The 12521-nt window shown below is 37.8% G+C and overlaps 1 protein-coding gene across 6 annotated transcripts in view; it reads left to right on the top strand.

The window, feature by feature from the left end:
• The first annotated feature begins 366 nt into the window (after nucleotides 1–366).
• Nucleotides 367–12521, top strand: part of POT1 (protection of telomeres 1) — a 70884-nt gene continuing 58729 nt past the window's right edge. For 4 of the 6 annotated variants that reach the window (XM_075146699.1, XM_075146671.1, XM_075146708.1 and 1 more), the window contains exons 1-4: nucleotides 368–458; nucleotides 4136–4269; nucleotides 8132–8204; nucleotides 9654–9745. In XM_075146699.1, the coding sequence (XP_075002800.1) occupies nucleotides 4147–4269; nucleotides 8132–8204; nucleotides 9654–9745 (288 nt within the window). In that variant the 5' untranslated portion in view covers nucleotides 368–458; nucleotides 4136–4146. Of the gene's footprint in view, nucleotides 459–1773; nucleotides 1859–4135; nucleotides 4270–8131; nucleotides 8205–9653; nucleotides 9746–12521 lie in introns of those variants that run through there. The other 2 variants (XM_075146682.1, XM_075146692.1) reach the window with 2 other exon arrangements.

Genomic DNA, 12521 nt, shown 5'->3' on the forward strand with positions numbered 1-12521 from the left:
AGCCTCGGAGAAGGCCGCCTTCAGGGCCGGCGCAGCTCCCGCATGCGGGCCTGCACCGACATGGCCGCTGCTGGGCCTCGCCGCCCCATCGCGGGGCACAGGGCCAGGCCGGCAAGCCCCGGCCGAGGGGACATTTTATGTCCCCCGCCTCTCCCTCTGCTGCCACCGCCCCCTCCGCCAGCCTTGCCCGCGCTGCCCGCTCCCGCCTCTCTCCGCCCCCTGCCCGGTCTCTGCCCGCGCAGCCGGTGAGGGCAGCGCCTTCAGCCTCCGCAGAGCGCATGCTTGCACCGCCCTCGGGTGGGGCCAATGGCCGTGGGGCTGGGAGGGGTGGCCGGGGTGGCTGGCGCGCATGCGCAGTCCGCCCGGGCATGCTCGGTGGGCGGCAGGCGCGTGGTGCGGGCGGAAGTAGGGTTGGTGGCTGCCGCGGCGGGTGCCCTCCGCCCCGCGCTCGGAGACAGGTACCTCCCGGCCCCGGCCCCGGCCCCGGCGGGTGGCGCGGCTGCTGTGCAGGAGCAAGGCGTGGCGGGACGCTCTGCCCCCTCGATAGGGCTGAGGGGAGCGGGCGGGCGACTCGGCTGTGGAAGAGGCGTCTCTCGTAGCCCGGAGACCCCGGCGCCTCGACGTGGCCTCTGGGCCGCCGCCCCGGCGGGGGGGCAGAGCCCGTGCCGTTGCCATGTGCCGCCCTGGCGCTTTGCTAGGCTTTGCTTTCCAGTGTGAGACCTACAGTTACTTTGCACCGTCCCTCCCTGAACTACCCTGCACATGGCCTCTGCTATGGGGTTCGAGTCCTCGCTTTGACAAACAGTGCTTTACGGATCAGAAGTCTTTTTCTTTTTCTTTTCTTTCTCTCTGCGTAGGCACTGAGTATACTGGAAAAAGTTTTTGTTGTTAATGCGTCTATGCTAATACATCTAAGCTCTTGGTTTTAAAGATCTCAGCTTCTTGCAATTGCTGAATTGACTTCTGAAGTGATTACAGTGCACATCCTGAAAGGATCTGCTTTACAGCCCTGTCTTCCTGAGGTCTGTTTGTTTTGCAGTGGGTGGCTGCTTTCTAGAGCTGAAGTATTGTTGAGATAAAAGGCAGTGTAAGAATCCATTTTCCGCAGGTAACATTTGATTGTGGCCTCTTTTGCACAATATCAGATTAGTATGTTTTAATCAGAAATTAGTAAAGGAGATTTAGTTTTCAGGTTGTGGGGGGTTTTTTTGTTGTTTTGGGGATTCTAGTTGTATTCTTGTGAAAGTAAGTACCAGCTGTGTTATTAAGAGTAAGAATAGCCTAGGACTTATTTCCAGAAGATAAGTGCCTGACGATCTGCAGCAACAGCAAGCTGAAGCCTTGCAGCTAAGGGAATAAAATATGTCACACTGCTGACTTCTTTTCTCCTTCTGTTTTAGTTAGCTGACGTGGTGTTTTCTCCTGAGAATTTTCAAGGAAATCACAAGTTACAAGACTATTACAAAAATTCTAGGCTACAGACTTTGTTCTTCATGAATGGTCCTCTTGATTTCATTAAGACTGCTGTATGACAAAAGATTTTTCTTGTGACTGATTGTGGGTTGAGTTTATGGTAGTTCTCTACTGTCTGCTTTGTTCAATGGTGTAAATGTTCATTTTTATGAGAAAATCTCACATAAACTGTATAAAGAGTGTATGGCTTTGTCTGCATATGTGTGTGTATTTAAAGTGAGGCATTACCTATTTCATAATCGTTTTAACTTTTGCACAATTAACCCAAATATTGCACTGACTAGTATTTGCGCTTACAGGGGCTTCAGATATCCTCCATTTTGACTAACCACATCAATAAGATGCTGATGCTCTTGGCTATTCCTTCATTCTTCATGAAACTTCGGTGAGGTTTCCTCCAGAGGTCCACACAATCATGTATTTTATTCTCTGATTTGGAGAATAAGTCTACGTGTCTTTCTGCGAGTAGCATCTGCTTTGATAGACAAGGAATCTCCTCATGCCTCTGACTGCTACAAATTCCTTTTCCCAAAATTACATTAATCCCCTTCATGTCATTTTCGTGTATCACTAAAGTATTTCTTGGTTGTAGAGAAGGGAGTAATCTTTCCAATTTACTTCTCACTTCTTGTGTTTTCTTTGTTTTTCCGCTCCAAAGCTAATCTCTCATTAGTTCTTGAGGAAAAGTTGTGTTCTGGAGGAGACTGCAGAGGAATAGTCCATTTGTTGCAGTGAGAGCTAGAGTCAGGACCCAGTAGTGTGTGTCTTTGGCTTGAGCAAAGGCTCAAATGTTGGGTGGATCTGAGTAATCCAGGCAAAGAGGTGTTAATTACTTTCTACCCTGTGCACTGGATTGATGTACTATGATGATAAACCATAACAGAAGAACAGATGCAACTTTGACTTCCTCCTTCATGAAGTTAATTCTGGACTCAAGGTTTTTTCACGATTAAAGGCTTGCAGTTTTTACAATGGAGTTCTATTGTCTATAATATTTTGTTTATTTTTTGAATTTTTGACAGTATGAACTAAAAGTGGTAAAGTTTGTCTTGCATCATATATATAATTTAGGGTGCTATTAGGGGCTCAGTTTGATATTTTTTTTTCCTTTTAAATACGTCTTGATGAATTTTTACTGAAGGAAATAGCAGAATTGTAATGTTTTAGAGAACTAGACATGGAAGACAAATGTGATGGACTTATTCATCAAGTAAAGACAATGGGGAAAAGTCCTGCTTTGTGATTTCTTTGTCCTCTTCCAGAAAATGCTTGTTTCTCTTGATCTGGGAGGAAAAAAACAAGTTAAGTAAAACAAGTAGCTCTGACTGTCATCACCCTATTTTCCTTACATTACTTGTTCCTCATATGTCCTCACACATATGAGGTCTATGGGACATCACTCCATTACTAGTGAAATGAGTTTTCTTCTGATTTGTTATCATCTGTGAAAGTTCAGTTGATCTTCACTGAATTCTAGAGACTCTCCTTGTTCAAAAGAATTCAGCAACTTGTATATTCAGAATGTACATGGAGTGATTCCCGGTTCTAACAGGAGGTTGACTTGATCAGTCTGTCACGGTTAATAAGATGTTTTCTACTGCTAGAATGTTCCCTGGGGCTTTAGACTATTATAAGGCATGTTGGTACCTTTAGTTTAACATCGGCAGTGAATGAGAACATTTTTGTGTACTTGTGGCTATAATACTGCCAGCTGGGTTTTTAGAAAATAGAAAGCATTTTTTGCTTAGTTTGTTAAAACTTACTGAAAACAGAAGATTGATAATGCTGTGACTTTTCTGTAGATACCTACTTTAAATAAAAATTGTACAGCAAAAAAACAGATACCCTGAGAAGAATGAGATGACCATGTAATAAGAAAATATAGCAATAACTACTTATTGCTAGATCACTTTCTTATATTTCTCATATGTGTAACTTCACCATAATAGACCACTCTTCCTCTCTCCCATTCTTGATATTATAAGTGATGCCACCAAGAATTTATTTCATTGACTTTTAGCACAGTGAGAACAAACAATAGACAACACTTATGCATTTCTTAGCTTTTTTCCAGTGCATTCAGTGTTTAGCATTTGTAGATGCCCATCTTATTTTCTTTATTTTTTTTTTCTTTACTTGGTACATCAGTCAAATTTTTTTAATCTGTACATAAGCATTTTTTGTTCATCGTAAGTTAAAATGACAGATGTTTTACTTTGCAGTCAAATTGTCTTATAGGGAAACAGCTGAATGTAGAGACACTTCATCCATGACTTATGCTGGGGAAGGAGTCATTCAAAGTCTGTGCTTGGTTTTTAATGTACATTTCTGTACATGAAATATTCACATTGTTTACATTGCCCTTTGCATTCATATATAAAGTAATATTTTGTTGCCATTTGCAGTGTTTTGGAATGTTTGAGAAAAAAAAATTTGGATGGCTGTCTATTGCCAAGGAAATGTTACTTTCTCTCTTCCTGCTATTCATGGTACTAAGAGATGAGGCCAATCCCTCTGAAGATTTTTAGTCTTACGTAATTAAACTTTCCTATTAGGAGATAGATAGATAAATATTCCCCTTCTGAGTAAATTGCAACTTCTAGTAACTCTTCATTGGAACAAAATTAGTAGCTTCAGGAGTCTATTTATCATTTTTGTTCAGATAAAGCAGCTATGCCTGTTCAATTGCTGAAGATCATTAAAGGAAAATCTGAGACTCCACTACCAAGCTATTTGCAGAAGGAGGATTTGAAACATTTGCAAGAAGGCTTTGATCATACCAACAAATACTTTCAGGTAACTTACTAATAAAAGAATTTTGGCTTACTTTGAAATAGCTTCTGATATATTTATAAGGGACTTCCATATTCCAGCTCAGTTGGTCACTTGCTGCAGCTGTGTGTCTTTGTGTGCATCTGTTGCATATCTTTAAGCAACGCAAAATTATGACCCTGTTGAACTTCGTTGCATGTTCTGTTGACTTCATTGATTCACAGTTCTGCACTTTCCTCTTACATCATCAGACTTAAATTTTATGAGATGTTTTCTTAGTTTCTAAACTGTGGACCCATTTAAAAACACATTAATATGCAGAAGGCTGTGCTGAAAATGGAGGGATTGGGGGAGGTTAAGTTGTATTTTGTTTAAAAAAAATAGTAATAAGCACAACCATCCTGCTAAAGATCAGATTTCAGAGTAATGGCTTCTAAAGCCATTTCTTGTATGAAGCAATGCAATATCCAGTTTTATGAAAAGAGGACTCTGTAGTGACTACCTGCATCAAGATGCAATTAGGTTTTTTATCATTACCAAGTGTGCATTTATATTTTACAGTAGTCCCAAATATATTTCAGATTAGAAGTACAATCCTAGTGTACTAGTGAAATGCAGAAATATTTTTTTCATCCCTAAAACAAGTATACTCTGTAAAATGCAGTGTCAATTCTTGAGGGTTTTCTTTTTTAACCTGTTCAACTTTTTTTGTGAATGGTTCTGAAAATCCTTTTAATCACCCCTAATGCTTAAGTGGCAGAAATCAACGCTATCCCAGGCTTGCCTTCAGTCTGTTACCAAAAAAAAAAAAAGAAAAAAAGGGAAGTTAATTCTGTAGAAAACCTTAGGTGGCTTGAATCCTTAAAAAATGGCACACATGTTTTAAAAATATGAGCTGAACTGGCCTAATGATTTTCTGTATGCAAAAAACATTTTTGCTTCCCCAGCTGTATATTCCCAGTTCCAGCTCTAGTGCTTGTCTGACCCTGGGATTGAATCCATTCATGAGAAATAAACTGGCAGAAGACTATCCATATTGATGGAGAGAGGGTAGTTTTCTGCTGCTCTCACTCTCTGGACTGGTTCATTATGGTGTCAAAGAGATGCCAGGAGTAGTGCAATTGGGTAAAGCAAAGGAGCAAAACTGGCCTTTTTGGAAGCAAGCATCAGTAGAATGTGATAGGAGGTGATTTGATTGAGAATGATCCAGCCTCCCTTAGGTCTTGTAAAGGAACAAATGAAAACATCAATAACCAATGCTGCTAGTAAACAGGGTTTTTATTCCTCAGGGTGTTGTAGTTTTCTGTCCCCGTTCACCTGCAGGACATAGAGGGTTTCGTGCTTTTAAGAGCTATATCTGCAAGCACCTCTGACATGGAAGAACAGGGATTCTTGTTCACAAAGGAAATGTTGAAGCGGACAAAAATGGATTATAAATTAGAAAATGTTTCTGCCAGAATAAATGTTTCCATTAGGAAAGCAGAACAATTATTACCAGACTATGATTTAAAGCATACATGCAGTGTTATAGCTGATTGCTGAAAGAGAAAGTGTATAGAATCTCTTTCTCAGACTTCTGCCTTATGATAAGAGAACTTCATGCTGCTGCCGACATGGATTAGTAGGTGACTAAAACAGCTTGGCATAAAAACAGTGCAACTGGAGAGCTGATAAAGCTGGTGCTAATGCACCATTAAATATGTAGGAAAATCTAGTTCTGCAGGCTGAGCTTGAAACGAACCTTAGAATGCACTGATGTTAGGCTATCTTAGTGGTGGCACAGCACACTTACTCTGGACCTGCCAAAATAGAGATCAGGTCCTGCTTTGAGAGGGAGGAAGGGGAGAGGAGGATTTTTATGAAGGGTGTTCTGGGAAAAAGCAACAAAAAACATCCAGGATGCTTCTGTCTGGCTTGTGTGCCTCAGTCCTTTCATTCTTCTGAAACTTTTTTGCTTTCTGGCATCCCTCTGAAGAATACAAATTTTAACTTAAATTTGTGGGAACACAGCACAAGCAATGTCTGTACATCCTCAGTCATGAAGTCCATTAACTGAATCTGATGCCTTCTCCCATTAATTCATTATCCTCTGGATTTTGCTGTGGCAAAGCTGAACCAAACCTGAAAATCAGCTGCCGAATTAGCTGTTGGACCAGACTGAGGAATGAGACTGCAGCAAGGAAGGAGACAGATTCACTAGAAGAATTGCACGTAGTCAGTTTGAGAGTGAGTCTAGTGGCATATGGAATGGGGAGGGTTTGGGAAGAAGTTTGTCTATGCAGACATAATAAGCATAGTGCGGAATTTGTGGGGGAAGGGTGAATTTGAGCAGGTTTTGCTAAGGTAGGTTTTGTTGAAGTTTGGAGCCCAAGAGTTTCAGGCATGTTGAGAAAGCAGTGGGTAGTATTTCTGCTGAAGAAGAGAACTAGAGTGTAGATGTTTGCGATACGAAGGAAAGTGGTGGGGCCAGACTATTATAGCGAAGAATGTGGTCCCAGAATTTGAAAACTCATTGGAAGATACTGGGATGTAAAAGGAAAAATAAAAAGTAAAAATGGTGAGAAAGCAGTCTCCATCTCATCAGTGTATTCTGCTTTTAAATAGCATGCTTATGTGGATTGAAATTTCTTTAGTAAGAAAAAAATATATATGTAAATACAGAGCGTTCCTGAGGTGACTTTGTTTCATTGCAAAGACTTTATTACAAGAAAAATTCTGTAGTATTTTATTTACCTGTGAGTACAGTTCAAGACAAACAATCTCAGCTAGAACAATTATATAATACTTGAAATTTTAAATAAAGTTGTAATTTTGAAAACAAGTGGCAAACGTTTCTGTAAGTATTCATAGACAAATCTCAGAACATTATTTTGCAGATGCTGATTGTTAAAATAAGTATTTGATACTTAAGTCTCCTTACAAAACTCATTAGTCTTCTCTGTGAAAAGTAGGAACTTACCTGTTAAAAACATATGGTCATAGATTTTTGACCTTCATTTTGGTCTTAAATAAAGCATTACTACAGTCTCGAAAGCAATAAAGCAGTATGCTACATGTTAAATCTAATTCAGCATGGCTATTTTTTTAGTGTAATAAAATTAAAATATACTTTGGGTTGGAAAAGGATGATTTGTGGTGTCTTAGTATTTCTTTATAAAACAGGTAGTAAAATCTTTCTAACAAAACACATTTGTTCCAAAGAGATATTAACATCACTGAAGTTGCTGATCTGTGATTTTTGTTTCATTGTAACTTCACTATAAAGAGAGTATTTTTACATAATTAATAGAACCTTTGCATCTTTTAGAGCATTTATATTATTGACAAATTAATAGGTCACTACAGTTTCAAAACTTTGTAATACTGTTCTCCCAGCTGTACAATTTTTCATTTTTCACAGAAGATTATTTATATTATATATATATTTTATCTCTTGACTATGATTTTGTTTTGATATTTATGTTGTAATCCTTTGCCAATATTGTTGGAGAAATTGCTGTATCTTTTAAGATTTTGATCACCCTACCTTTTTAGCTGCCTTTCAGGTTTTGTGCTAAAATTGTAGCCTATGTGCTATTATTGTAACTAGTAAAAGGTACTTCCATAGCTACTATTTCATTGTTTAGTCTAAGCTTATCATCTAGTCAGTAGCATCTAAGTAGTGTTGACATGTAATATTTCCTTTGTTATATCCTAATAATATTGCTCTTCAATGCTGTCTTTAGCAGTTTTTGTTAATTTTTGTTAAGAATTCAGATGGTAATTTGCACTTATCACTTCAATTCTACCTTTTTTTAGCTTACAGATGTTTCAGCTGTTATCAGTGTTTCAGTAACTTAGAGGCATATAGCCTTAGTTCACAACTTTTTGGTTTTTTACTTTTTAGGGAATAGTTACTCTTTCCTACCCATTAACGAAACTCGGAGATGGGACAGACTTTTTCAAGGTTGTTCTTCAAGGTACATTTAAATTTATTTTGTTGAACTTCTTGACACTTTTTTGACATCATGCTATTACATCACTGGTACCTGTTTTTTTGGTGTTCAGTAAAATGTTATATTGAAAATACTCTCTGAAAGTGTTCGTTCTCTACAAAAATAGATTATTTTAAACTTATGCCAAGTAAGTTAATGGAAACAATACAGTCTTTATATTTCAGTAGACTTCTTGTTGCAGAATCTTTTAATATACTGTTCTGGAAATGCATTAGCTATATGTACAGCTTTAATAGTGTATTTTTAAACCGCTTGTCATAAAGAAGCACTAAGAAAAATGCACACTTAGTAGTTACCATATAATATAAATAGTATATACTATGTAAGTGCACATTTAATATAGGTCAATATGTTGATTAGCAGCAAAAAAATTGTATTTCATTCTGTTTTAATCTAAGCAGTTAAAAAATGGAATTTCACCTGATTATTCAGGTATTCGAATATCAGTAGACACATTAATACATTGAAAGACTTATGTTGTTCATCATGTAATAGATGATACTAAAAAATATGTCCCTTTTAAGTCCAAAGCTCATCACCCCCTCCAGCCAGGAAGGAGAAGGATGTCATTAGTCCAGTTCTAGTCAGAAACTTTCCGTTTCTTTCCCTGCCGTTCTCAACTCCGTACTTACACTGGTTAGAGAATCATCACTTGCTCCCTCTGAGCCTTCCTGATTCTACAAATTCTGTGGCTGTGACCGAACAGCAGGCTAGGGGGTACAGACCCTACCTGGTGATACTGCTTGTGACTGGTGTTAGCAGAGGTGAATGAAGTTGATGCGACCTGAGTCAGTTTCCCTGCTGGCTTCAGGGTTCCCAAAGAGGGATGCAAAACTTGAGACTTACTAATTTCATGTGGCTGTGCAGGAGGGCCAAGAGTTTCTGCACATTCTCCACAGCCTCAAAAAATAAGCTTGCACATCTAAATCATTAGCATTGTTTCTGAAACAGTAAAAGGTAGAAAACTCTTTTAAACATAATTTCTGCTTCACTTCTCCGGGAAGGCTATTTATTGATATGTCTATGTCCTGGAATATCTCCAGTTTATAAAGTTCTACAATATGATCTGTGTTAATGTAAGAAACCAAATGTGACTGGATATATTTCCTCTCTAACACTATACACTGAATTGTCCAATTGGAAATCTTCGTCATTTCTTTTCAATGTATGCTGATGTACAACGTGTGGATATTTTAAATGGTCCTCTTATGAAGAATATTCTGCTTGATATACCTATAGTTAGCCCATAAAAGCAGTTGTATAACTATTTGAAAGGATTTTCCATTTGTAGATTAATTGGAATGAAAAGTGTTAGGCTCTGTAGATTTACTTATTTTGGAAATCTCTTCCTATTGCTGTTTTGTTTTGGAGAAGGTATCGTGATTGGAATCGCTTCTGCTTTTTTTTCTCTAGATTTGGATAACTCATGTTCACGGATCAACAGCATCAATATTTTAATATATGGAAAAATGGCAGAGGATTGTGCAAAAGTTATACGCCATGGGGTAAAATATATATATTTTTTCTTATTTTAGGAATTGTTTTCCACAGAAGTATGCTGACTTCTTATCTTGTCTTTTTATAGCTATCACCAAAATTAGAAATAGTGTATTCAGTCAGTTCAAATCTATAAATATGAACTAGAAAAAACCAAAAAGTATTTGCTTATGTAAATTCTTTCTAACAATAATATTGAAATAAAGCCATTCTTTTTGTCAGTGCTGTTTACCTAGCAAGTAGGGGATCATGAATATGGATGATAGAGAAGTCATCCATTTATGTTCATAATTTGAATATCTGTTGCCATTTGATAAGATAGATTTTAGAATTAAATTGATTTAAAAGACAGTTACACTAAAAGCTTTTTTAAAAAAAAAATTTCAAAACTCCATACATGGCTTGCTTTATTGGTATCTGGGTGCTGGTATCTTGCTTTGTCAGAGATACAAGCTTGGTTTGGTTAGCTCCAGGGTAAAGGACATTGGCAAGTCAGCCTACAAGTTTGTGAGACAGAGTGTTGCAACTAAAGAAGGAAAACAAGCTGAAAACAATTGCCTCAACTTAATATTTTTTTATTAAATTGCCCTTCAATTTGCTGACATTTCAATATTAGCCAGATATCAAATTAAAATTAGTGTAAAATACATTAGTGCTTTTTCATTTGCGATATAAATTCACACTAAATCATAGAATTGGTTGGGCTGGAAGGGACCTTTAAAGATCATCCAGTTCCAACACCCCTGCCATGGGCAGGGACAGCTTTCACTAGATCAAGTTGCTCCAAAGCCCTGTCCAACCTGGCTTCTAACACATCCAATGATGGGGCATCCACAACTTCTCTGGGCAACTTCTTCCAGTGTCTCACTACCCTCATCATAAAGATTTTCTTCCTTATGTCCAATCTAAACCTACCCCCTTTCAGTTTAAAACCATTTCCCCTTGTCCTGTCACTATGGGCCTTGGTAAAAAGTCTTTCTCCAAAAAAAATGGAGAGTTATTTAGTGAAGAAAATAGGGCTTTGTTTTCACGTTCTTAGAAATATTTGTTTTGCACTAAAGTTAAGGACTTTCTCAAATACGGAAATAGCAATGGCTTAGTTAGAATTCTGTCAGGGTTTTTCAGTGCAAATGGACTAGTACACCTGAATTATGGTGATCTGTGTGTTGAAAAAGGGTAAAAATTACAGCAGACCTTAGGGCATGACATCAAAATATCACTTAAAGTCCAAGTTACTCTGAATTTATGGAACATTTTAATTTCAGTTCACACACATGCGTATTCTTTTTATGTAATTCTGTCTAAGGTTAAATGGTTAAATAATGACTTTTGCTTGGTTCCCAGCTCTTTTTTTGTTGGGTTGGGTTGGGTTGGGTTGTTTTTTTTGAGAGGGAAAGATCCATTTATATTCCTGGAGAGTGATCTTCTTGTTTCTGGATAGTAGCTTACACCCTGAATTGTATCAGCTTCAAAGATGCATGCATCGGTTCATGAGATACATAGGACCAAAGCTGCTAATTTCAAGAATTACACCTATAATTAGAGCTGAGGCTTTTATATAATGTATAGTGAGCTATATTATAGTTTTTATATAATTATGTGCTTATAAATATTAAGACACTGAAAACTTTTGAATCCCTGTGTTTTCAACATTGTTAATCTGACTAAATTAATACAGATTTGATGAATATGTATAGATTAGAGAGAAGGAACCGCTCTCTAATTATTGCTTTTATCACGTAGACAATCCTCAAACAGCAGGTGACATACGCTGGCTGCCTCTTCAGATGGGTAAAAAAAAAAAGTATCTTGCCCAAGAAAAAGTTTAGTGTGTCTCTTTTTTCAACAGAGATGAAACTGTTTTGAGACTTTTATCACTTTTCAAATCTTAGTTGAAGTCAGTAAAAAGGTTTGGAAGTTACAGAATGTGTAGGACAGACTGACATGACAGGGAAATTTATCTCTGTAAAAAGCAAGGCTAAAAAAAATACCAGTTTTATAAATGTTTAGTGAATAGTTGAAGAAATTTATTTGAAGTTACAGTTATGACCTAGTGCAGCATTTGAAAAAAAAAAATTGCAGAATGATGTATAGGTGAAAACTTCCCATGGAAATGAAAGATGCTGGCATACATCTTTGTAGACCCTTCTGTCTCTTTGTCACTCTTACCTTGCCTTATTTCCTGCCACATAATTTGTTTTATTAAATATTAAATTAATATTAATAATGATAAATAATATTAACAATAATAATTAATATTAAACAAATATTAAAAATGCTTACTATATTTTTAATGAATCTGTAAAATACTTCAGAAGTCTTGCTTAGCAATGTGATTCCTTGTACTTTGAGGATTTTTTCTGGCATCATTTACTATATGGCTTCCATCAGCAGATAGTCAAGCTTGTGTGTCCTGGTTTCCGCTGGGACAGAGTTAAATTTCTTCCTAGTGCAGTATTTTGGATTTAGCATGAGAAGAGTGTTGCTAACACACTGATGTTTTCAGTTGTTGCTAAGTACCCTCCTAGTCAAGGACAGCTTCCATGCTGTACCAAGCAGAGGCTGGGAGGGAGCATAGCCAGGGCAGCTGGCCCAACTGGCCAATGGGGTATTCCATACCATGTGACGTCATGCTCAGTATATGAATGTTCCAGGAAGTAGCGATCACTACTTGGTTATCAGTCAGCGCGGGTGGCGAGCAATTGCATTGTCCATCACTCATTTTGTATGTTTTATCATTATCATTATTATTATTATTATTTTCCATCTTCTGTTCTATTAAAC

Source organism: Calonectris borealis, chromosome 1 (genome assembly GCF_964195595.1).
Source record: "Calonectris borealis chromosome 1, bCalBor7.hap1.2, whole genome shotgun sequence".
Taxonomy (NCBI): Eukaryota; Metazoa; Chordata; class Aves; order Procellariiformes; family Procellariidae; genus Calonectris; species Calonectris borealis.